At 44.0% G+C, this 26,528-nt stretch overlaps 2 protein-coding genes across 5 annotated transcripts in view; both read left to right on the forward strand.

The window, feature by feature from the left end:
* Window positions 1-1,993: 1,993 nt before the first annotated feature.
* Window positions 1,994-15,480, forward strand: atf7a (activating transcription factor 7a). Of its 3 annotated transcripts, none has more exons than XM_037479588.2 (12): window positions 1,994-2,090; window positions 6,697-6,768; window positions 9,192-9,288; window positions 9,522-9,634; window positions 10,011-10,175; window positions 10,270-10,418; window positions 11,017-11,110; window positions 11,205-11,327; window positions 12,797-12,946; window positions 13,259-13,447; window positions 13,857-13,962; window positions 14,152-15,480. In XM_037479588.2, exons 2-12 carry the CDS (start codon window positions 6,721-6,723, stop codon window positions 14,382-14,384), a joined length of 1,467 nt encoding a protein of 488 aa, XP_037335485.1. In that variant the 5' UTR covers window positions 1,994-2,090; window positions 6,697-6,720; the 3' UTR covers window positions 14,385-15,480. The 3 variants fall into 3 exon arrangements, with proteins under 3 accessions (XP_037335485.1, XP_037335486.1, XP_037335484.1); XM_037479589.2 differs by having other exon boundaries at window positions 12,824-12,946; XM_037479587.2 differs by lacking the exon at window positions 1,994-2,090 and having other exon boundaries at window positions 6,384-6,768.
* A 3,213-nt stretch (window positions 15,481-18,693) lies between these two features.
* Window positions 18,694-26,528, forward strand: part of dip2ba (disco-interacting protein 2 homolog Ba) — a 31,087-nt gene continuing 23,252 nt past the window's right edge. For both annotated transcript variants that reach the window (XM_062564418.1, XM_062564420.1), the window contains exon 1: window positions 18,694-18,954. In XM_062564418.1, the coding sequence (XP_062420402.1) occupies window positions 18,870-18,954 (85 nt within the window). In that variant the 5' untranslated portion in view covers window positions 18,694-18,869. The remainder of the gene's footprint in view (window positions 18,955-26,528) is intronic.

Genomic DNA, 26,528 nt, shown 5'->3' on the forward strand with positions numbered 1-26,528 from the left:
ACTGCTGTATCATTTTCATGGTTTTGTAACATTTTATCAGATTGAAGTTTTATTTGCGTTGTCCTTTTTCACAGCAGACATTTTGAATGCAGCAGTAAAAGCCCAGGTGTCACTGAAGACCTGAACAATGGCTCCATTATATTAATGTGTTCCAAGAAGGAGGCGACTTTTGGTGAACCAGCACGCACAAACCGTAGGATCCTGAAACCAAACTTTAATGTAATTGAGTCATCAGGAACGGCTCTATTTCTCCCTTGAATACCAAACAAGCGAATGATTCTAAATGCTGCTGAAATGAATAGTTTTCATACACCTGGGAGGAACATCACAGTAATGTTTTGACGTCAATCTCCCAGTCTGATGTAAGGACATGCCCACTTCTGCTTTCCCACTTAAGATAAACCTTTGTTTTAAAAGCAGAAGTAACATACAACGTCATATTTAAAGAGTGATGAAAATGCTCAATGATCAAATTGCGACTCCTCGTCATTGATTAGTATCAAATAGAGCTGTAATCACTTACTACATTATAACAACTTAACTACACACGCGTTCCCAAATCCCTGACGTTCTCATTTGTGGAAGGAAGCTCAAATATGAGAAACGACACCATAAATGTACCATCATGACTAATGCCGCTGGTTCTGAGATATATTTTATACTTGTGTATCAACAGCTTCAGCTGTATTTGCTTTGTAGAAAAACTGTGGTGACTTAGCAAAAGCAAACAACTTTTCCTTGCACCGTCAGTTCTAAACTTCTCCACTGGGAGTCTCTCTGTCTCTGAACTGACTTTTATTGTCTTCTGAAAGCATCTCATTGTGTAATTTGAAAATTGGAGAAAAATTGTGATGTTACATAACACTTCCTGTAGATTACATCAGATGGCTGGACTTTAATTTATTATGCAATTTTTCCAACTGATTTGGTACAGTTCCAAGTTCAACCATTGCAATATATTTTTACATTATTTTGGCCTATTGTTTTAGGCTTGTACACCAGGCTGCATTTTACTACCACAATCAGGACGTCCACTTCCAAGGAGAGCGAATAGGTGAGAATGTCAGGAAGGAACACACAATAAGAGAGGAAAAGACTCCCCTCCTTTTCTATGTTCATGTATTTGTTTAATTATAATGTCTTTCTCCATGTGATTGTGACTCATAACAGCAAACAAAACAGAGATTTTACTAAAGAAAAAATGATTTCATCAACCATTTTGACTTAGTAACAATATTCATCCTCCGTGTACAGCATATAGTACCCTCTCTTAAACTTCTTATTTGGGTCTGATGATGAGAAACTCCCCCAATGACAACCCAAACTTTTAATTAGCTTCATTAGAAAAAGTGGATTATCAATTTTTAAGATCTTAATAAGGACCACATCCTTATATGCCCTCATCTGCTTTAGGAACACACATTTTATCAAACTATGAAAACACTCCAATTCAATTTAGTAAATGTTAACTTCCTTATTAGGGGAGACAGTATGAAGTGGGATTTTTCAAATGTATTTCAAATGTGTAAAGGACCTTTTGAAAGACTGCTGATTTGATCATTTTAATATAGCATGAAATGCCTTGTTTTTTATTTTATAGTGGACTGTTTTGCCACTTTAGTCTTCAAAACAGCTATAATGTAAGCTACAGCATTGGCCACATACAATGCCTTATAAATGATCAATATAATTATGTGACTTGATTAGGAATTTCAGCGCCAACATACCAAAACGTGTATTGACGGCTGGCAAACATGGCGCCTTGGCAGTTTGTTCGATGGCGTTACACATGTTGATAGATTAAGACAGGTCTACCACCTGTAGAGGACACAACGTGCTTATTTGTATCTATATCTATATCTGTCTATCTGTACTGCTGCAATGTACATGCCATGTCACAAGTACATTTATGTGAAAGAAGTCCAAGCTCCGGGAGACTCTCCTGTAAAACCTGAAGCTTTTCCTCTCAGGATCCATTTCTTAACATATGGCTGCGAGAACTGAGCTGAGTTCTCGCGATGACTTGACGTCGAGGGGAGTGTCAAATTCCAAGAGGAGAGGAGAGGGGAGCCACAGCGAGGGGCGCAAGGGTGAGTTTGTAAACACTTTATTACCTTTTAAATTTCGCACAGGTATGTTGACTATACTTAAATGTGGCAAAGTAGCGCTCGCTGTGCCCCTTTCCGTGTCTTCAACGGCCGGAACTGCACACATATGTGATTGCCAAAACTGTTGCGGCTCCAGCGCTTCATTCGGACCCAGTGTCTTGCCTTGCACTCAAGTGTCAGTCCGCTAACTCAACCTAACTAATTTATTTTCTGTGAATTTGACTGTTAACGCCTTTTAACCAACGCTGCAGTAGAAATGACCCAAATAGTGTGGATGTATATTCGTTGTCATCGTTGAAAGTGGTAGTAGCGCTGGTATTACACGTTTTGAATGTGCCTTCGGCCTGTTGTTAACGTTAGCCACACCAGCTAGCCATTAGTTTTTCGTAGAGACTAAAAGTTGATTTCGGGCGTTTAAGCCAATGAGATTCAGCTAGCTAATGTTATTGACAGGGTCCTGAGCGTCGCATACGTTAGATACCGTTGACTGACGCGCTTGCAGCCAATCGCTGAAGAGAGAAGGTGGTCCTGTTACGGGAAAAGGCGGGGCCAAGTGTGCCCGTATGTCGCCAGACGGTTAATGAAGGCTGAAAAGAGAAACTTTTTTTCAGGGCAGTCGGCGTTGTATGGAAAAAGGAACTACAATTTTTAAAAACTTTTGGGAATTTCTGTTTGACATCGCCCTCTTTCTTCGTGGCTGAAACCAAACGAAGAACATTTCCCTGTCTGTTTTTTGGCGGTAGAATAAAGTGTGTTGATGATCGGGGTCCAGGCAAGAAGAGCGATTAAAGAAACGAAAGTATCTAGTAATAATAATATCCATAGTATAGCAATTTGAGCAGGATCAGCATCCCCGTGCGTGTCAACACCTTCATTAGGAATGTAGGACATGTTTTTGGCAAAGTTGTACCTCATTCCATCACATTGAGTTACACTTACAGAGAAAATTGTAGCCTTGTTTTGTCCCACCAAGCATTTTGATCCACTCTGAGTAATTATATAAGTTTGAATTGTTATTCAACTTAACCAATATCCCCTTATTACACATGGTCCCGAGATATATGCATGCAATGTGTGCATTAGGCTGAGAGTAATTTGAAATGGATCCATTAAATTGTTGGTTTGTTAACTATGTATTATATTTACCATGTTATGGAAGATTAAGCATGAAGTTTTTAGTCAAATTAATGTCCGCACCGGAGGCTGAGCAGACTTGAGACACAAACCATCAAGTGACAAGCCAAAAACTCTTGGCAAATATTTATAAAAGTTGCAGATTCATTTCAACACAGTATTTTAATTTAATTTTAGAAAGCATCATATATTTTCCTGCATTGTCTGCTTGCTCTGAATGGATTTAGCGTTAGTGTCTTGTTAGTCATGCAGATATATTCAAGATATATAATTGAAATTGTTCTGCTTACCAAATCTCTGGTTTGCTTGGCCTACATTAATAAATATTGTCCGTTACCCACATCCAGCTATAGCCTAGATCTCTCTGGTCACCGAAACCCACAGCCCACATTGAAAGGACCTCACATTTGATCCAGCAAATATCCACGATCCTGCAATTCATAAATATCCAACCGATTTAGTTATTTCACCCTTTCCCTTTCCACCCCCCCCCCCCTTCACTTTTTTTTCTTTTTGTCGGGTCTCCCCTACCCGTTGGCAATTCAAGCCTCAGATTCCAACGTTATGGCTGCAGTGCGAGCTATTAATACGGTTTGTTTAGTCAGTTTCCTAGCAGGCGGCATCAAACACTACATGGCTGCGGCTGATTATAGCTGCAACTCATTCCCCGACACCTGCTGAGTCGGAGAAATCCAAGTTAACGTTGGGACTTTGGTAGCAGTTCAATGAGAGGGACAGGAATCAGAGCACTCTGCTCGCATGCCACCTTGGATGAAAAAAATAGTGGCAAAATAGGTGAACTCAATATCCGTGCCTGTAATGAATATCAATGACTTGCATCACTAATGTAACTAGCAGACACACTTGTTGTCTCAAACACAGATGAAGCTGTGCTTTAATAAGTGTAGCAAAACGTATGCCGTAAACTCATTTATTTTCTTCAGATTCTATTCCAAGTGAGACACTACTGACAGTCAAAGTAGTAAATTACTCGCTTTCTGAATTTTGCTAATGATTAGACAAAGTGCTACAGTATTCGTTCAAGAGAGACTTGTTAAGAAGCCGTGCAACAGACACAGATAAAAGATGTACCGCATGTGCTTTAATCAGGTTTGTAGATTGGTTGGAGCAGCTATGAAAACAAATTTCATTTTCCAACCGTCGTCTGAAATACACGGTGGACTTCCCACAAAATCAAATCTCACTTTTCTTCTTGGTGCCAGCCGGCCAAGTTAATGTCTAGCATGTCGTTAGTAAGATGTAAACTCTGAAATGTGTTCCCACTCCTCACGCCAGATGTGTCCATTTCCCCACACGGTCCACACCCTCGGTATAACGAGCTAGACGGAGCATCGCGTTTGCAGACACCTCTCTGCCCAAATAGACTCAACGGATTGGGAACATTTTGTGAGGGTCCTGGCACCAACCTGTTGCCTTTCTCCAGAGCACGGCATGTCTGGATGAAATCCGACAGCTCTTCGTTATCGGCCACCTGATCTGCACAGAGAGGGTACGGGGCTTTTCCCCTGCAAAATGCGCTGCATGCCCCTTCCCTTGGTGAAAGCATCGAACTGAGAGACACAACGGTGAGGCCTGTTACTGGCCTGCCGTCATGGGAGAGCGTTGTATTTCAGTGCACGGCTTCAGTAATCATGTGTTGGCTCAGGGGCAGCTGTCCTCGGCAAAGGGGGAAATAGAGGGAGGAAGGAGGAAAATGTACTGACTTCAACACTGGGAAAACTTTCAGACATTTATGCCTCGCCAACATAATGAATAATCTGTCCCACTCAATAATGGGAGGCCCCGTGCTCCATCGGTGTTGTAGGTACAACATGTGGTCTACAAGTCCCTTATGTTACACTACTTTCCAGCTTGTGGAATAGCTATACATATGATATTTGATTAAGCGCAGGCCGGTTTAATGAACATGATTAAAAAAGTCCCACTCATTTGCTTATGAATGTGTTTCCGTAAGTTAAGTTCCGCAGTAGTCTTAGTCTTCTGATTATTGAAAGGTTTCCACGTGTATGGAAAGCGTTGAGTAAAAGCTGCCAGAAGTCACTTCGGGCCACTTGTCCACCACATCACCATTCGCCATTCCCCCGATAGAGACTCAATGAGCAAGTTAGTTTTGTAAAGGTCACAGTGTGACGTTGAGTGTCATTCAGGGCGCTTTGGTGAAGTTAGTTTGCGATGGGAGGTGTGTGTGTGTGTGTGTGTGTGTGTGTGCGTGTGCAGTTATTCTCTGGGGAGAGCTGAAGCTGCAGACACAACAGGAGAAGAAACCAAACATAAGTATGTGCATATTTGCCTCTTGACATTAGCATTACTCAGTGAGAGAGGGATGTGGTATTTGGATTTTAGTCCTGAGCTTCGGAAGTGCATTCAAATTCCCGACAATGCTAACCGCCTGTGTATCTGTTATTACAACTAATGTTGGCTGGAAAATGAAAAGGAAAAGCAATTGTAAATTTGACCTACTGAAAGTAGTGGTACTGAACTGTACTGAAATTAATAACAACAAATCAGAAGTGAACAACATGGAAAGGGAAATATTTTAGGGTTAAATGTGACAATTTAATATTTACAAAGTACATACTATCCAGCAGCGTCATTATTCACTGTTTCTGTTAATTCATATTAAATGTACATTGTAATTCATCCTGGAAACCAGCTAGCAAAGGTAGATGTTGGATGTACATCATTATAATATTATAAAACAATATAACTCATTATTTTAGCTAACTAACATTAAACAATAGAAATAGTTGAAATGTTTCCTGGACTGAACACAAATACCTCTCTCTCTAATAACACCTGTTCTCCGTTGTTAACTTGCATACAGTACAAACTATTTTTTAATTAAGAAATGCTAGTAAAAGTGAGGCACGCTGTCCGGTCATCGTCAATGTAGCCGCTTCTTTGAATTTTTGTGAGAGGTCACAGAGAGAAACAGCTGATTTACAGACAGGTGAATGAGGTAAAAGGTTGGGAGGTGCTAAAGAGGTGAGGAGAGGGCGTGGCGATGGCAGACGGACGGATTGGAAACGAGGGAGAATGAGACCGGAGGAGAGGGAGGAGTCTTAGTGTGAACGGTAGCTGTTGCTCTCTCTCTCTCTCTCTCTCTCTCTCTCTCTCGCTCTCTGGTGTGTGTGTGTGTCTGTGTGTGTGTTTGTGTGTGTGTGTGTGAGAGTGAGTGAGTGCGTGAGCTGCTTCCCATTCGCCAACCAGAAGCCCCCCCTGTGTGAAGAAAGTATCACCAGGGAAACTTGGTCTTGCTGCCTCTGTGCATGTTTTCCTCCTCACCGGGGTTATTTTTAATAGCGTTTAGCTTCCTGCTCAGACTAAAGACAACGGGCATCGGCATCCACGCTTCTTGTTGTTTTCAGGATTTACCACTTCCCGAAATCAAGAAAAAGCACCAGCAATGTTCTCCTCTTCTCCTTTCCCACAGTTACACTGCAAGCTCTTTGCAAGAATGGGGGACGACCGACCTTTTGTGTGCAGCGCTCCCGGCTGTGGACAGGTGAGTCTGATCCATCCTCGTCCCGGGCCGTCCGGTGTGTGCACGTGTGTGCTAATGTGGCATATGTCAGTGCTTTCCAGCAGTTTTACTGTAACTCATTATAATGCAATGATATGATACTTTAAATGTGTCACTTGAAAAGACACTGCCTAGATTCAAACCGTACCTATACAATGAGAGAACTGAAAAGAAAAGCTGTTAAGACTTCAAATAGCATTCTAATGAGCACGCTGTCTCATGAGACGTCTCCTTCACTGGTGACTCAGTGGAAGCTCCAGTGAGTAATCAGTTATCGTTTCAACCTGTCGCCGTTGACTTCTAGCGCCTGCAGACAGCGCTTTCTGCCCTGGCAGTGACTCAGCTGGGTGCCAGCTGTGCTCTCACACGCCAGTAACGGAGCTCGGCCCTTATATCTCGGCACATCAAATAAAAAGAGTTTGTTTCAGGACCCATGATTATTCAGCAGAGGACTCATCATGTCTTGTGTGCTGAATCAGACGTCCGATGCTGTGTTTATTTGTGTGCGATATGCTCAGAGCTCGTGCTGGAGGCTCTCTCATGGGGTGGGGAAAGAAAGTGCTTCATGTGGTTTATAAATATTTGTGTTTCATAAGCCGTCTTCCATTCTCTGATCAGAAGCGATCTGTTGCACATGGGATTTGCGGTTTGATCAACATATGTGTAGTGCGGTAAAACGCGTGTGTCACAAATGTCCCGGTGGTGCGGTTGGCAAACAGTTGCCTGTTTACATAGAGCAACATCATCCTTCATCTATGGTCCATCAAATCTAGGATTCCATCTCTTTTGGACTCTCCCGAGTGAAACATCTGACTGTGAAGCTGCTAAATGCAACACTATGTCAATGAGCTAACAGTGCTCGCCACCTGCTTGTGTGTGTGTGTGTGTTCAGTTGTTGGACAGGTAGCGCACACTTTGCTTTGCTGAAAGCAGGTGGACATCGATCGACAGATGCAACAAGCCGCCCATTTAACAACACACTCCAGAGCTCCGGACCAACTCTCTCAGTTGGTTGCACCAGCACCACCACTGGAGTTTATCTTTTGGTTGGCTCTTATTGTTTTGGTAGTGCATGGTATTATTCAATGACCTTTGCGAAAACAAATAACAGAACAGTTTTCTCTTTGAATCACAACAAATGGTTCTGTTCGCCACTGTGGTTGAAAGTCGTACTTTGTGGTTCTTTTTTGCTTCATAGAGAGTTCTACCCCCCCCCCCCCCCCTGATAAATGATATTGATCAGTGCGTCTTTAAATATTGTCGAACACAAACGTTTGATTAGATGAGTATTAAAGAAATGATCCAGGCTGAGACATGTGCAGCATTTATTTTGATGTTTATTTGTGTACATTAAGGCACAAGCACCTTATGTCCAAATGCCGTTTCCCTCCTGCCCTTTACGAGCAACAGTTGTCTACCAGGAAAGTCTGAATCATGCCCGTAATAGAACACGGATGATTGACTCCTGGCTTTGCTCAGGGTTTTCCTTTTTACCAAGTTAACAACAACAATAATAACATCCACCCATTTTTAGAATCTGATACCCTGCATCTACTCTGTGGAGGGGGGAAATCCCTGATGCCAGTATCTCCTATAGGGGGGATTAAGTTGGAGATAGTTTCCTCTGCAAGATCCAGCCGCCCGGTTCAGAGGAAAGAGACAAATGTGTTGTATTGGTGAGGCTAAAAATAAGCCCCCTGACACTTGACTGTGTTTCCACTTCACTCTCTCACGTATGAACTCGCAACTGCAACGCAACTCCCGAAATAGGCAGCGGCGCATGGTGAATAGGCTGGTACCCGAGCCAAGAGGATTCCTCCCACGTCTCTGTGACTGATTCTCCAAAGAAGAAGTGGCGCGTCTGAGACGAGTAGACGACGGCTCTCGGAGCTCTACCTCCGGGAGGTCCGGTTTTGCATAAGCGCCAGACCCCCTACGGCCTCCTCTGTGGACAGCGGAGAGGAAGTAGCACATGGGCACACGTCAAGCGTCAGACACTTTTCAACACATACTGGTTGAACACGTACGCTTGCATTTGCAGCAACGCGTCGGCTTGTTTGCTGTTCTTTTGACAAATAAGCCCCTTTTCTTTTCTATGCATTTCTTAATTCGTGTGAAGATATTTGAGCCCGTGTCCTGCAGCTATGATGGGCCCGTTGAAGGATTCTAGACATAAGGAACTGTACACCACCAGTGCTCTTTGTGGTTTGTCACTAAGTGAAGGCTGCATGTGTTGGGCTGTTTCTCCAAGGCATTTATCTGTCTGTGATTATTGCAATTACGCAATTTGACATTTGGGTTAGTGTGGCATAGGCTATTTCCTCGAGTCACCAGAACAAGTTAGACAATTACCCATCGGCTACTTCTTGTAATTCCCCTCTTTTCTACTTGTTCACTTGTTCCAGAGGTTTACCAATGAGGACCACTTGGCTGTACACAAACACAAGCATGAGATGACACTGAAATTTGGACCGGCCAGGACTGACTCTGTTATTATTGCAGGTATTCTTTTCTTTCCTAAACAAAACCACAGCGTGACTCCTCCACTTTGTTAAACAATCCCCTCCCGGCATGTTTATCCATAGCGTACCTCAATATGTGTGTGCTCCAACACTATCAGCACAATCTGAAGGATAGCAGCTCCATTGACACGTTTATGACATGGTTTCTATATTTAATGCTGAGCGCGAAAGCAACACTTTGAATAATTATCTGTGTTTGTTGCGTTTTGCCAGACCAGACACCTACTCCCACCCGCTTCCTTAAGAACTGCGAGGAGGTCGGTCTGTTCAATGAGCTGGCAAACTCCTTCGACCAGGATGACGAGGACAAGAAAGCAAAGAACGCAGTAAGAAAGACATGGGGTTTAAGATTTGACCAATAATTCCTTATTATACTTTTATTGACAGAAAGACATTGTGAAAAAATATTTTTGTTCTTCCTCCTTTTTGTACCTCACCATTTGATTAAAAAAGGCTTGATTTCAAGGATTGCTGCTTTGGGCATTCATCAGTACAATTTAAACTGTTACAGTGACCTTTTTTTGTGAGGATTTACATAGATCCATGTGTTTAATTGCACATATCACTGTTAACTGATTCTGTGTCTGTTTGGTTTGTGTGCTAAATATAATCTTCATATAAAATGTAATGTACTCTCTTCTGTTTGATAAGTCACTTGAACTCATACTCTTCATCTCTCTCACTTGTCTCTGTCTTCCTCAGCTCCCTGCTCCCAACTCTGGGGCCGTGGACATGAGCATGCAGACGGCATCGGACGTGAAGGTGAAGGAAGAGGAACCCGTAGAGGTTGACTCCTCGCCACCAAGCAGCCCCGACTCTTACTCCGGCGATTCGGAGAACTACTACGAGCCTCTGGTTAGAGGGAAGGTAGGACAGAATGGGAGGAGAAGGTATTACACGGGTGTGTAGGGAAGAGGGTGGATCCTCCTACTGTTAACTTGCCATGCCTCTATTCTCCAAGGACACGCCACCCAGAATATCAGGCCCCACCCCGACTATCGTGCGTCCAGGTTCCCTCCCACTACACTTGGGCTTTGATGCGCTTCAGCCCACCATGCCGTCACCCACCTCTGTCATCACACAGGCACCACCTTCCAATCGAACTCTGGGGTAAGTAAAGACTTCTGATAAGCCATTTAAACCTGATTGGCCCCAGGTAGCTTTAAAGCTCTTGAATAAAACCACATTTTCATCTCGCCTGTCCCAAGCAACCTCCCTTGATTATCTCCCATCATTGAGACTCCTTTGCTGCATGGCAAGAAGCCCACACTGCCATCGGCCTAAATATCTCGTTACTTTGGAAATCTCCTCTGTGGGATAATAGTCCAACATCTGTCCTCTGTTTGCAAATGGAAACATTATTGCAAATGCAACGAATACAGAAATAAGGGATTCTTTTCTAACTCGGCGTGTCTGGGGTGCAGGCGGTGCTTTGTCGGTTTTTGGACTGCACACTTTAATGCACTTCCTCATAAGTGATCTTACATATTTTGCATTAAAAAACTGTCTTGTTTATGTAGTAATATCTACACTGTGGTTTTTTATTCACGGCTTAGACCAGTATTTATTTATGAAAGAAAAGATTCTGTGCGATTTGAGATTTTGAGAATTTAACTCAAAAAGTAATTTAGTCACAAAAACAGCTGGGGCTGAGAATACTGTTCAATTCAGACCAACATGACTGAACTTCTTGTTCTTGCCTGTCTAGTTCTCCAACCAGCCACTACCCCATGATGATGCTTCCGTCTGGTCAGGCAGTGCCAGTGCTACCTGGTCCGATACAGATTCCCTCTGTCATCAATGTAAGGCAGACCAACGGTCTATAAATGTTTATAACAAACGTGTTGGTTCACGTTGTGAAAACATGTGTGTTTGTGCCTCTTACGTTGTCTCCAGCTGGCGAGAACCATGAGCATGGTACCCAACATTCCTGGAATCCCCGGTCCTCCTCTGGGAGGCGGCAGCAGCAGCGGCTCTAACTCCCCTTCTGGCTACAGCATCCACTCAGAGGCCAAGATGGTCAGCAATAGATAGTTATTTTTATCTCTTTATCTGTTCTTCTTGTCTCCTCCTTCACCCTCCAGCCTTTCTCTGCTCTGCCTAGGCTTGTTCATCATAAGACTTTCTACTGCAGTTACTTGTTTTTGACACGCTTAAGGCCTACCGATCCAACATCAAAGAACTCGGACCAGGGCTGACTGTTGTGTCATCTCACATGGCCTGTTTCTTGGCCTATAAGTAGCTCTTGAACACACGCAGAATACTGCCAACAGCCAACTCACACATATGTTTGGAAACATTTAGCGCTTTAGTTTTAAGAAGAAAGAAACCCCGGCCCTTCAGTCCATCCTCCTCATCCATCGAGTTTCCTTTAACCTTTTCCTACCAGCCTCGGTCTCACATGAACGATGGAAGGAAAATAAGGAGAATATGTTTTTGTACTGTTGTTGTGTTTTGTTGAGTGATCTTTACATTTAGAACTGGATTATCTAATTAATGGCTATTCAAATGATTGATTTCGAATGAGGTGAATTGGTGTTTGGGTCCAATTGAATCACGTGATGGACCCTGAAATTTTAGCTCCATGCTTTGGCCACTATGTAACATTTTCTTCAAAGCCTGTTGCTTTTCTTGGGAGCTTGCACCATACTTAAATAACTCCATACCAGCAGATGGCAGGAGCCTGTATCTGTCCTTCAAAAAGAGAAACCAGATGCCCTCGGACTTCAGATATACAAGCAGTTGTTATGATAGCCTCGTGAAACAAAACATATCCCAACAATCCTTCCTCTCTTCCGTTTCTGTACCTGTGCACTGATTCACTGAAGCAGAGCTCTCCTCCAGAGAGATTTCTCTGGTCGACGGGCTTAGCTTCCCATTTCCCACGCCGAGTTGTCCGATAAGTTGCAGAGTAGAGCAAGCGATTGCCGAGCAGAGCGGGACATGCTGCAAACACAAGATGCTCACCAAGATTTCAGTGTTGCTGGCTGTCTGTTTAAGAGCCTTGACGGCACAACACAACTCCATTTGTACTGATTTGTTGATGCTGCGTAGTACACACGCAGCTTTATGTTTAGATTCCCTGTGTCGACTGCAGTCACTGTTTACAGTATCACAAGATATACAAATTAACCTCTTGTTTGCTCCTTCAGTCACAAATGTGTAAGATCTGCTGTCTAGATGATTTTTTTGTTTGTTCAAAGAGTTCTGTTTTTGGGCCCCAACTCACAGACATGGATATGGGTTCACTTAAAATAGATTATTGTGGAAACGTTCAACTTAGATTCTGGACACATAGGGTTAGGCTTACAACCTGGTGCTTATTTGCTAATGTTATTGAACTTGCTTTCTTTGTCTTTTTTTGTGGAGATAAATCAATTCAATCTCAATCAATCAATTTGCGTACGTTACCCAGTGAACACTGTTGGTCAAGGCTGTGTTTTCTCATGTGATTGTTATTGATTTTACGTATCATCATTTTCCTGTAGCGTTTGAAAGCTGCCCTGTCCCAGCAGAGCCCGTCAGGATACAGCATGGGGATGATGGCCATGGGCGGCAGCCCCATGGTACCTCAGAGGGCAGAGCAGAGCCAGCTGCTGGTCCAACATCCTGATGCTCCGTCACCGGCTCAACCTCAGGTAAGCGTGTTGCCCGACAGTCAAGGAGCTGAATGCAGCGTGACCTTTAGGTCCAAGAACAAAGTTCTTTCAATTTGGAAAATCCACCCAAAAGTAACTGAGCTAAACCCTATTTGATGTATGGCATATCATCTGTTGTATTTGAAGAAAAGTGGGCTGTACTTCTTGTGGTGAGATAACTGTAACGTGCTCTGACTAAAATAATGAAACTATGACTCAAACTTCCCTTTTTTCTTCTCTGTCTTTCTTCCGCTCCCCTCCCCTGCCTGTCGGGTTTCTTCCCCCCCCCCCCCGACCCTGTTCTCCCTGCAGGTATCTCCAGCACAGCCGACAGGTGGGCGGCGGCGACGGACTGCAGAAGATGACCCAGATGAACGGAGGCAGCGGTTCCTCGAGAGGAATCGGGCCGCCGCATCGCGCTGCAGACAGAAACGCAAACAGTGGGTCAGCTCTCTGGAGAGGAAGGCCGAGGAGCTCTGCACCCTGAACGTCTCGCTGTCGGTACGTGGGCGGGGCTGCAGCCCGCGGGAGGTCCGGTGTCAGTTTGTGCATCGTCACACTCACTTTTCACAGTTGAAAGGCTTTCTTGTTGCGGAAGTTTGCCCCGTGGTTACCAACAGTGTCAGGCAGAACGGGCATGTTTTACTACCGTTGAATTGACACGATTCTAGACTGTGGGACTTGTCCCACATGTTTGTGTTTTCTGGTGGTTGCGGGTTGTTTTTTACTCCAGACCACCACTTCCAGTGAAACCCAACACTCTGGAGCTAAAAACATAAAAAATCTTTTGGGGGAATACAAGTTGGCATGGCCTCTATAATTTGACTCAGGATTGTTTTTAATTCTGCTTTTGGGTGCATGAATTATTAAAAAGTCAAAAATAATATATATACTTTTTATCCTTTTTTAGAATGAGGTGTCTCTGTTGCGGAACGAAGTGGCTCATTTAAAGCAGCTGCTGCTAGCCCACAAGGACTGTCCTGTGACCACCCTACAGAAGAGGACTGCCTACCTAGGTGAACTTAAAACAACGCCATGTTTCTCCTATGCTAGCCCCACATGTTTATCTTGTTAATATTCAGGACCGAACTCTCAAGTTACCGTTAAGAGACAAAGATGATGTCTAGAGCTTTTCAGTTAAGCTGGTTGCAACTTTATTCATGGTTACAAGTCTTAAATCTTCTGTTGTCTTCTTGTTTCTGCAGCCGTAGAAGAGAGCATGAAAGACAGCTCAGAGCCCACAGGGTCCCCTGCCCCGGTGATCCAGCACAGCTCCTTGGCACACAGCCCCTCTGCAGGGCACAACGGCCTGAGCTCAAGGGCAGCAGCTGAGGCCATGGCTATGTCCGTGCTGGCAGGAATGGGCCAGCAGCAGAGGGCTGAGAGTGGACCCTCTCACATTATCATGGCTGCACAGTCTCAATCTGCTGCTAGATGATGAGCGATGCCACCACCGCCCAGACTTGGCACAAAAACCATCACCCAGGGATAAAAAAGAGAAGCGGACCCCCACACCCACCTCACAACTTGGCTTCAGTAGAGAAGTCCAAATGTCTTGTCTTCCCCTTCGCCCTTTCGCTGTGCTCCTCTGCTCTCTCTGACCCTCTTGTGGAGCATTCAAGCCGTGGCCTGAAGCTCAGCAGCAGCCTTCTGAGAATGGACTGAGACTTTTGAGAGAGCTTCATGTTCACGTTGCCATAGACTACAGGGGCTGGACTCCAACTTCACATCCACCGTGCCCCCCCCCCCCCCCCCCACCTCCAGTCAAATTGACTCTACTTCGGACTGTAGGACGGCATCACTCTGAGTGTATGCAGCCATGAACTTCCCAGCTTCTCACAAACTAGGTGTTGCATAACCATTCTCGATCAAATCAAGAGACCAAACAACACGCACAGACTTCACAGTGTTTTCAGCAGGGAATTGTGCCTTGTGCTCCTCGACTTGTTAGCCATGCACACACCCACACACGGCATCCCACCATACGTCCCTGTACATCCTCGGCTCTAAAGATGCAGTAGTTGTCTGGACGTCAGTGGACTTGAATACTCACTCAAACCTCTTTTAAATGGTTCCACCAAAAGGTGATCTCCACACGGACCCAAATACCTTACCTCAATTTCTCCCCATTAGTATAAAATTAATAAACGGTGTGTGTAATAAGCTCTGTCATATATATATATATATATATATGTACATCCCAACATAGTGGTTTGCCTACTCCTGAACTGATTCGTTAATAGCTGGATTGTTAGCATGTGACTATTAGGGTGTTATGTTCTTGATACAGCCATGTGCAGCTATATACTTTTTTGTAAGAGATTGGCACATTGTCCCAGATTAGTCCACAAAGCCAGAACCTGATTGGATTGATGTTGTACTATAGCAACAGTTTTGTTCTCAACCTCTCCCCTCCTTTTTACTTTAGACTAAAACAGACGGTTTTACTGTTTATTGGTTTGTGAGTGGACGCCTTTTCCATTTAATATGAAACTATTGCAGTGACTGTTTCTCCGTGTGGGCCCCGGACTTACTGTAACTGTTATTTTCACACTTTTCAGGATGGTTGCACATCCTTGCTGCTCGTTGGAAGTGTGATGAACCTGGTCACGCTGCTCTCTACCAAACCCAAACCAAGCCATACTGACCACAGATCAGATATTTGAATCCCCAAAGACCACCGTGTACGTGTTCTTGGGACAGGAAGTGTATGGCCTTACTGGTATTTTGTGACTCAAAGGTTAGAGTGACAAAGTCTACAGTATATGTCAGCTTGTTACTGGCACTTATACTCAATCACACATAGAATTTCTGATGATTTTGCCTTAAAATCACATCGGTGCCTCTGATAACTCCCCAAAAACACAGTTGGCTCTGTGAAAAAACAAAGGAGCCTTTGAAAAGTTTATTTGTATCAATTTGTCATTTTCATCAAATAAAAATCGATCGAACAGGAACAAGTAATTTACTCAGTGGAGATTCCTCAAAGCCTTAAAAATGTACAGTTAATTGAACCAATAGTCTGTGTTCAGGGATGTAAAACGATCTAATACTTGCCTGTCATCTGGTGGAACGACGCAGCAAAGACATCTTCACTGGAAAAAGCTTTGAGGGAGAAGACAGTTTAGTTCTTTGTACTGTAACCATATGGTTCCCTTTCTTTCTGAACCCCACCAAAATATTTTCCACGATATCGGTATATTTCTTCATAAACACCTAAATAGGCAGTTTCCTTTCCTTCATTTTCTTCCTGTATGTCTTTTCATTTGTCATATAAATGTGAGATATCAGAAATAAGATATCAGTCCAGTCACTAGAGGGCATGTCTTTATGCACTAAAAGAATGCAAGTTTAATAATTGCTTTGTAGTTCTGTTCATTTGTGGTTTGTGCATTTTCTCTTTTTAAATTTTTTTTTAGGGGCGTCAGATCTTTTAAAAAAAGAAAAACACATGATTCTCCTATCTGTACTGTATTCATTAATGAGAATGTGCGGAGCAACTTCACCTTTCACTGAAACCTTTGTCCTGCAAAGAGACCCCAGCGTTTTGTTGTACTTCAGAGCTGGCGCTATATTTGGCTGGCAGTCCCTTATAGACGATTGTTCATATGAAAGGAAAAGTCAAACCATATTTAGCTTCCATGTAATTCATGTCCTTGGCACCTTTTCTCTCATTTCTTGTGTTGTGTGCTGTTTTCAGCACTATACGACCCTTGTCATTACGCTTCTGATTGTACTGATGAATATAGAAACTAATTTCTTTAACGCAAAGATTTATTTTTATTTTTTTGTTTCTTGTTTTTCTAAAGAAAAATATAATTTGCCCTCAATCAAATTTGTTTTAAATATCTTTAAAGAAGAATTTGGCCGTCTTTCTCGTTTCTTTTTTTTTTTAGTTAGTCAACTGACAAGTCTTTTGGCATATTAATGCTACATAGAATTCTTGTGAAAAGAGCAATTTAAAGATAAATACAACAATTTGAAAGTTGCATAGTATATTAACGTTTTTTCACACTCCCATTGTTGGACTGATCATTTCAAAAATTGTCCTTGTACTGTACATATTTGTACTATATGAATATATTTACTTTTCCATGCATGTCCAAGTGGAATACTATGAACACTTACAGTGCTGCCGTTTTAATTAAAGAAAATACATACTTAATTAATATTTACAATGTTTTGTTGTTTTTTTCAACAATCAAACGGAATCAGAAACTGGAGAGATGAGGTTTTTGGTTAAAGTGATATATTTTTTCGGTTGGGTATGCTGCCTGCTTTGTTCATAGTTGTCAGTAGACAGCGTTCATGGACTTTCATGATTATATTGTTACTAATTACTATATGGACTAATTATGGCTGCTATGATTCCTTTACTTTAATATTTATTGTGGAAACTAGGTTGAAAAATGTTAATTAATAACGACAATTGTTATCAAACCTTCATCCTAGTTTCATTTTCCTCATTGTAGCACACTGACAGAACCATGTTCATAAATACAAAATGTGTCACGGATAAGGAAATAGCCACGTTATTTATGAACGATGAAGGATCCTTCATTTAATAACCAAATTGTCCATCAAAGCCACTACTCAGCTGTGAGATTAGTAGTCGAATAATATAATGTAAATCTTTTTACATGTTCTTGTAGAAACACAAAATATCACAGCTTAACAGTTCTCTTGTAAAAAGTTTTTGTCATACATTTTAGCTTTGGTGTGTATTTAGAGACCGGACCCTTCACTCAGTAAGTTTCAAATCCTGTGGCCCTGCTTTTAACTGAAGTTTTTGTACTGCGCTCAAGTCACCGAAGTGACACAGTAGCCTACAATTACACTGTCACGTCAAGTTTGCTTTAAAGCTTGTTGTCTTTATAAGACAACGTCCACGTTCCTTTTGAGAAAAACAAAATCGTAACTTTTTGTAAGCAGCCCCTAATTACGTAGAAAGTGGTTGGAAGGGAATGCTTTTATTGTGTGTTTTTTTTACGGTTGCTGTCACAATGCCACATCGGCCTTTTCAAGTACTTTAATATGAACTCGGGCGCAATTTAAAGTACTTCATCTCAAGTAGGACCAGGGTCAGATAGAACTGTGACTATTGGTTATTGTGACCATTACAGCCTACAAGAGCTAAAAATAATGAATCCACTAATTGATCAGTCAATCAGGCCAACTACTTTTAAGCAAAGCATACAAATGGAAATTATTGTTAGTCGCAACTCCAAAATCTGCACATGCCACTTTGTATTTTTTCCACTGCACCATTGAACCAAACAGCAGGCCCCACTCCTATGCTGGCACAAGTGATTCGGTTTTGAAGTTTGTCAATGTTCTTAGGGTGATCACACGTGTAATATCAATTGTCCAAACGTAGAAAGCCCCACACAGTGAAACAAGTACAGTGAATTCTTCATTTTGGTTCAAGTAGGAAATTCTGGTAGTTTTTCCAACCATGGCGAGTCACAGCCTGGTTCTAAAGGTGAAAAATCCTGACACACACTTCTGTTATCTTTCCCAAATGATTAGGTTAAACTTTTCCAGAGTCTAATAGCCACAGCGATTCCACTGTGCGTTTAAGATGTTGAGAGGGTAACATGATTAAGTTAAATTTGTCTCTATGTCTGTGTGTGAGTGTGTGTTTCTGCCCATGTGACGCCAGGGGGCGCAACAGTTTCGGTGTGTTGGATGCAGCGACCTAACGCACAGGCGAAGTAAAGGCGGGTCACGTGACCGCCCGTTGCCGTTGGTGAGTTTTTCACAGTATGGCGGAGGGGCCAGCCGTGCGGATGGACCGTCTCTCCTACTCTGATGCTTGTTTTGTGTCTTGAGGGAGGGCGTTTTACATTAATTTTTTTCTACTCACACCGGGCCTGGCCGGCTCCTTTTAAACCAGACTCCACTCGTGTTTATCGGCGAAGCCATGGCCGACCGCAGCGTGGATTTGTCCGCCCTGGCAAAAGAGGTTAGAGACCAATTGGCGGAGTTGGATCTGGAGCTGTCTGAAGGTAAAGGAGGGGACGAGGGGACAAGGGGGGCCAGGAGCTGATTTCTGTGTGTGTGTGTGTGTATATTGAGGGGGGGATGCTATAGCAGATTTTCAAGCTAGCTCTCGGCGTCTCGGCGGTTTGGGCTAACCAGCAATCTAGTGAACCGGTCCTATCCCTCCCTTTTATTACACTTAACAGCTTACAATACGCGAGTGCGAGCTCACGTCAGGCACCAAAGCTAGCGTGTGCTGAGCTAATACAGGATGTGGACACGCACGCTAGCCGGGCATGACAAGCAGCAGCAGCAGCAGGAAGAAGAAGAAGACGAGAAGGGCTTCTATCTATTTACTCGCGTCTGCTGGATCTCACACAGTTTCAGGCAAAACGTCGATGCACAGAGGCGTTTCTTTAACGGAGCTCCTCTTTTGCCTACTTATTGAATGTCAAAAACCAAAGTTGTGTGTGTGTGTGGCTGGCTGTCTGGATGACCACAGGCAAGGGTTGCTATCAGTGCTTGACCCCACTCCTTTCACCTAGCTTATAGTTCTCCATACAGAGAGGGGGGCATTTGACTCATCTGTGACTACGATGTTTCACTGGCCATGTACTCTCACTGTGTGTTTATGGTTTCAGCTGCAAAAATAAATGTTTTATTGCAGTAAAGACAGTGAGTCATGACCGTGCCCTCGGTCATCCTCTGCTCTGTTGTTACAATTGACTGTCCGTAATTAACCCACTGAGAGACTTCAGTGGTCAACACAGATGTACACACATGTCCTTGGACATGTTTGTGTGTGTATGTAACCGACTCTTGGTTTACCTGCGTGCTCTGTTGGTGGTGAGTTTCTCTGCCCTCAATCGCGTGGACAAATTGTGTGAGATCTGTGTCAGTTGTGCGCTATGTTTGTTCTGCCCCTGTGGATTTAGGGGGGGTTGATGGATGCGTCTATTTATTGTGGTTTGCAAATATCTCAACTATTCATTCATCCACAGCATATAGTGCAATCAACCCCTCCCCCAGCCAGGGCAGCTGTTGGCCCTTGTTGTGCTCTACACAACCATTGACACACAACCGTCACATCCAAGTGACAGCGTCCCCCTTGTCCTCCTGCACGCCACCTGGGCCACATTCCTCCGGCTGAGGGGACGTGAGGTGATGGCGTGGCGTCCTGCGCTGTGACCGCTGCGTGTCCACTTATCCACGCTGACCCTAACGCTCGGTTGTTTTAGGAGTGTGATTACTGAAAGTTTTATTAATACAAATGCAGAAACAAGTCAATCAGGCTGGTAATAATACCAAAATATGTCGTTTGTTTTCCATGTGAAAGTTTTATATTTCTATATAACCAAAATACATGCTTATATACACGCTAATTACTGATGATTGTAAGAATAATGCAATTCGTCTCAGTGAATATTGAAAGCTGATGTATTGCTTTAGGAATATGTTTACCATTTAGCCCACTTCCATCATTGTCTTTTTTTAAACGTGTGTCTAATTTAGATGGCACGACTGTATATAGACTGAGGGCCTGGGCCTCATACCACAGTTTTCCACTATTGGTGATAAATGAAAGTGAAACACTTTTACTGCCGACTGAATGCATGCAACATGTCGTCATCACCGGATAGACCGTTTTTCGTGGTCTGTACCAAGCGCTTCTTCGACCCAAGTGGAAATGCCTGTTCCTGCGTTGCTTGAACAAGAACACAGGCCTGCCAAATGGCCCCCTAAAAAACAACTCAGTTCTGCTCGCCCCGCTGTGACTATGGGGGACACAATGAGGACCATTCAGCTGGCCTGAGCTGCCGTGGCCAGGAGCTCTGCTTCCATTTAGGCCATTCAGCTGAACCCAACCTTTGTGTGCACGTTGGAATTAGCTGCCTTCATAGGATGCGCACGGAGGGGCTGGTGACGAGTCATAGTTGAGAAGATGACGAGAAGGACCTTCCTCAACAGGCACTCTGTCTCTCGGCCGAGCCAGCCGGGGGTTTAAAGGTCACGTCTGGTTCTTCCCTGGAACCGGCCTCCCCGGTTGACATCCCCCACCAAGTGTCAGTCCAATGTTGCTGACACAAGTACAATTCCACACAGATTTGTATTTTTTGTGAGTTTGTAGCTGGTAGTTAGGGGCACAAAGCCCCCCACCCCCCCCAGATAAAAGTTTTACTTTGTTTGCATCTGCTGGGATCAGCATGTGCAGACAAGGAGAAGAGATCATTTCCAGTTGCTTACTTTCTAGGCCAGTCGTCAGCTTTCAGATGCTACAGAAGCAGGCTTTGCTCATTCTTGCATTAAGAGAGACGTCCCTTGGCATAGGGTGACAGCACGGATACCCAGTCTGTATCAGCCGTCCATCTCCCTGACCCTAACCACCAGTGAGCACAGGAGGGACTAATGCCTGATGGATCCTTAAGGAGGGGAAGGACACTCTGAAAGGATACATCTTGTCTGTCTCTCTGTGTTAACAGGGTCTGCAGAAAAGTTTTGGTAAATACCAAAGCAGAGTGCTTATTTTGACACAGATTGCAGCCGCATGATATATATACTGTATATATATATATATATATATATATATATATACTGTATATATATATATATATATATATATACTTCCTCAAACAGGCTCACGTGTTGCAGAGGCATTGTTTCTAAAGTAGAGGTCCAGACTGACACGAAAAAGAGGAATAATGGCTGTTTTTTTATTTTTTATCCATGCAGGCCTAATGCAACATGCAGAACCTCACCTGCAAATACGATTGGGCAACAGTTTCAGAACATTTCAGAACAGACACAATGATAACATCATTTTATCAATATGTTAACAAGGCTGTTTGATTAAAGACGTATGCTTGTATTTCCTTTTTTATTGAAGAATTGACCATCTAGAGAGACTGCAAACAAGGGGGGGGGGTATAGGATGATGACATCCATCAAATGTTCCCACACAAGTAAATCAGGAAGATCACAGTTACAGATGAAGTGGCTACTTCCTTTGTGTTTATAGTGTTTCTAGCAACACATTGCTGTAATAAAAACAAAAAAGGATGTCCCTATACATTTAGACATGGCAACCACCGTATAACCACTTTAACACCTCTGTAAGCGTTTTGTAACAACTTATCTTTTTACGTAACAACCTACCCCTATAACTTCTCCCTGACCTTAAATGGGCTTTGAGCAGTGTGTTATTTCTCTGGTATAGAGCAATATATATATTTTTGGGGCGTATATGCTTCTTTTGGCACCCAACCAGTCAGAATCTGAAATGGACCAATCATCGTTCCTGTAGCTGCGGAGCCAAGGCCTTAGGTCCCAGCAGATGGCTGTGTGGTTGTGTACTCTTGGCAAAGGTCTTTCTAAATATGTGTGTATGTGTGTTTGCATGTGTTATAAAACTGTTGTACTGTGACTAGTTAACCATGGCTGCCTTCCCTTTTCCTCCTCCAGACCTGTTGCAGTCTGAATTATTCACATGGGCTCATTAGATATCAGGACACGCTCACCGAGTGGTGTGGGAGGACAGGCGGGTGTGTGTGGGGTTACTAAGTGTGACTTCTTTAGGCTTTCCTGGTAAAAGTTGAGCACCTGGAGCATCCTTGTAAAAGTAGCCATGATCAGCACTCTGCCAATGAAATGGAGCTGACCTTGAGCTCTGACCTCTGGGTTTATGTAGGAAAGTTAAGGTTTTTACCTACAGTCTATGATTATAAAATGGGGCATTGTCGCCTACCTATGCGTCTGTTTTTTTTAATGTAACACTCCAGGCAGACTTTTTTTTTTACCTTCTCATTGTAAATCCCTGAGTCACTGCAGTTGGGGCGTGTCCTCCGCCTCCTCTCCGGGCCACATTCATCCACCGCAGAGTGGCAGAACCGGTTTTAGCCCCCAGTCTCACTGGGCTGTTTGCCCAGCTTGATGCAAACTGTGACTCATCATAGGTGAAGATCGACAGGCGGGTTTTCGGGATATCCACGCCCTTCTCCTGGTTTATTCACCCCATGACCTACCTGTAATCCCAGCCGGGCCGATGGCGCAGCTCCTCGCTGACGTAGCGTTGCACAATCACTGAGCTGTTGTGGCATGCGGCCATTGAGTTGGGGGGCCCCAGGCTGCGACACGGCAGACAATGTTGAACGATTCGCCCCCTGATTTACAGCCTCACCGGCTGAATGACGAACTTCGTTGAGAGCAAAGTTTTTATTGCGTCTTCTGTGGTTGTTGGACGGCGGGAGCCGATGCACAGTTCCTCTTGCGTATTGCGATGCTGTCCACTGCCTGGCAGGCCATGTGACTGTGTTAAAGCTGAAGAATGCTCTTGTGAATATAAATAGACCTGGCTGGCAAGACCAATTCGCTTTCATGCCTGAGGAGGAGAAAACAAGCATCTCTTTGACACACAAGCTCTGCCATTATCGCAGCGGAGGCCACACTCTCAAAGTCCCGAGGAGTCAGTCCCAATTGTGTGCGATTCTTTCTCAACGAGCCTGACGCTCTCGGCTAGCAGACGGCGGCCGGCGGGAGACAGTCGCACATCCAACGGCGAGATACCCGGCTGCCACATGTGGGTCACTGCCGTGTGCGCGGGCTGATTATAACGGCGCCTTCAGCCTGCTGTCTGACCCACGGGGGGCTAACGGTTCAAGCGTCACGTGTGGGGTCCACGAGATTGAGATGCTACAGGAAATGGACACCCCCCTATATTGCATTATCTATTTATTTGATTTTCTAATTATTTGTTTATTAAACGGGCATATGTTCTTGTGCTAAGATATATTCTGTACATGTGTTTCTGATATTTGGATGATCAAAAAGACAACGTTTGTAACAATGATCTGTGCTTCGCTCTAAAAACCTGTGTGTTGTAAAGCCCGTTCTAAAAAGCATCGTATTGTCCCATATTTGGGCTCCTCAGCTGATCATTATAGCCTTCGTAGAACACAGGCTATTTTCTCAGCAGCTGGTCAGTTTCTATATATGAAACCACAGGCCTGCGTCACAGGAAGGGCTGTTGGAAAACCGAAGCGGCCCCGCTGAATATGTACAATTGAAAGTTTCCAAAAGGTCGATTGCTCTCTCCGTCGGTCACTCATTGGGTCGTTGTATTATGTGGTGGTTTGGACTCGTGCCCTACATTTCAAGAGTCCTCTTCCTTACTCTTGTCGGTAGCCAAAGGGGTTATTGTAAAAAGTCCTCAGGAAGCCCCTCAAGCTGATGTGTATCTCCCCTCTTGGCCCAACAAAAAACATTTTTGCTTGAGGCCATGGAACCAAATCCCCAAGGAAAGATGGCAAACTAGTTCCACAAAAACACGCCCAGTGGGTGGGGCTTCACCCTCTTCATCCTCAATAGCACAGCCAATGTTGTATGTTTTGCGTCTTCATAGCCTTGAATACTAATACAGTGTCTCAGTGTTTTGCAGTGCGTGTCACTGTGGTCGCGCTCGATGCTCTCACACCTAGAGATGACACACAGATGACTGTTGTCTGAATGTTTTTCAAATCTGGTTACGCTGTGATTGTGATGAAACAACCTTTTTGGAGTTCGTTGCATCTTAAGATTATCCCAATTTCTCTTGAGGCTGTGTGGTCAAATCTGACTCTACAAAACTATGCTTGACATTTTGGAAGAACACACGTAGAAAGCGTAGCGCGTGCACTTTGAAGTCTCTCACCTTCCCTTCAGTCAGCACTCTTCCGTCTAATCCCCTCACATGTGTTGTGTTGTAGTGGGTGGCTTGTTGCTAACACCGCCTCACTAACATCCCCCTGCGACCTTGCACCTTCACTTCCACGCAAAGTGACGCAAAGTGTTGTGTATTTCGGAGCTTTGAGCGCCCTGTCTTACACCCGCTTTTTCTTTTGCACTCGCTGAGCATCCCCCACGCTTTCAAAGCCATCACTTCTATGGCCGTGGTGATGACAGGCTGTTTAATGGCTGTGGGTGGTGGTGGTGGTGTTGGGGGGGGGGGGGGGGGGTCAGGAACGTGAGCGGTCCAGAGAGACGAACAGAGCGACTGAGGCCCGTGTTGTTTTGGTGTCTGCTGTGGACTCCACACCTCGGGGCCGGATGAGGGCGTCTCTCACGGGGCACCGCTTTCTTGTTATGACGTTGTAATAGTCATTTAATGAGTCAGCTCCCTGGTCAACCCAATTCATCCATGAGCAACTAAGCTGTCAGGGGGTATCGGTTCATATGTCTTCTAGACATGAAACCTAGTGGAGCTGTTTGCTAATCCAGGCTCCGTGCGTGTTGCAGGTGTTTGGTGCAATGTTGCCAGGTGTACTCACTGACCCCACGTGGACAACAGTAGAAACAGATGTCACTGTGGTCGATGTAGAAGTCTCAGTGAACCTCAGGTCTGTTGCACACATTTCTAGCCCCTGTATCGCAACACATGCCTGGTGTGTTGTGCAGGTGACCAGGGTACTTCGGCCTAAAGAAGTGTCCACTTCCTGTTATTTATAGTGCGATGAACACAGTCGGAGTCAACCTACTGACCCAGTTAAACTGCCCTCGTACTTAAACAAGCTGGAAGAGAAAGTGACATAACGGCCGCCACAGGTCAATTTATGCAGTGGAACGCACCCTTTTCACAGAAGGCCTTTCAACATGGTCATAGCCCTTAGAAGCACAGGTGTTTCTAATAATATTATGGGCGAGTACCTAATTGTATTATTACAGCTGTGCTTCAGCTGCTCTGGCAGAGAGAGAGAGTATGGAATGCAACACAGGACCTGGGGGCTGGAATCGAACCCAGAACGTAGCGGTTTTGTGACATTTAATGTAACCACTTGGCTACTAATGCTCTCAATTCCCTATTGTTCCAGAGCTTTTTTGCTTTGCGTCGTCACACATGAGGCGACATGTGAGGAATTAAACACTTTAACCTTTTTACTGCTACTGCCATACAACCCACCTGTGGCTGCCTAACCACAGTTCAGCTATGAACCTTCTGCAGTTGCTCACCAGCCTTATCGCTCGGATGAAGTTATCTGCTACGAGTTTGTACAAAACGGCTCCGTTGCTGCATAGAATGTACAGCAAGCCCATTGTCGGGAAGTACTCTGACACAAATCAGTGTGTTTGTGTGTTCGTTCATTAAAAGGTGAACCGGGCCTGATGAGAGGTGAGCGTCAAAGTCGATATGCCTCGGATTATGGAGGACATTTTTAGTTTGTCCTTCGCTCTGCTGCTTTTGAACCCCGGCTAACAAGCGGCACTATGCTCACACATCTGGCTTAATGTGAAATGCACAATGCGATAGAAGCAATAAAGGGAAGTAGGCCAGTGCTCACTCTGCGCTCCATCAAAATATGAACGCTTTAAAAGCTTGGAAGGAACATAAGTTTTCTTATGGCAAAATAGGTTTGTACGGTTAGTATCCTGAACTTGTTTTTGCAAAAACAAGTTCAGGATACTAACCGTCCAATCCGATTGCTGGACGTTTCTTTCGGTTTATGGATATACAGATTGGTCCTTATGTTACGGTGGCCGAGAAGGTTCAGACAAATACAAAAGCAACAACACAACCGCAAATGCCACAACGCAACACGAACGCCACAACACAAAATACAAAAGGCACATCACA

Source organism: Pungitius pungitius, chromosome 1 (genome assembly GCF_949316345.1).
Source record: "Pungitius pungitius chromosome 1, fPunPun2.1, whole genome shotgun sequence".
In the NCBI taxonomy this organism is placed as follows: domain Eukaryota; kingdom Metazoa; phylum Chordata; class Actinopteri; order Perciformes; family Gasterosteidae; genus Pungitius; species Pungitius pungitius.

What these genes read in the sequence shown, in the direction of transcription:
- atf7a (XM_037479587.2), top strand. Translation starts at nt 6,670, where the DNA reads ATGTTCTCCTCTTCTCCTTTCCCACAGTTACACTGCAAGCTCTTTGCA. An exon ending in CCTTCCAATCGAACTCTGGG is followed by an intron (nt 10,419 to 11,016) that starts GTAAGTAAAGAC and finishes TTGCCTGTCTAG; the next exon opens with TTCTCCAACCAGCCACTACC. An exon ending in TCCACTCAGAGGCCAAGATG is followed by an intron (nt 11,328 to 12,796) that starts GTCAGCAATAGA and finishes ATTTTCCTGTAG; the next exon opens with CGTTTGAAAGCTGCCCTGTC.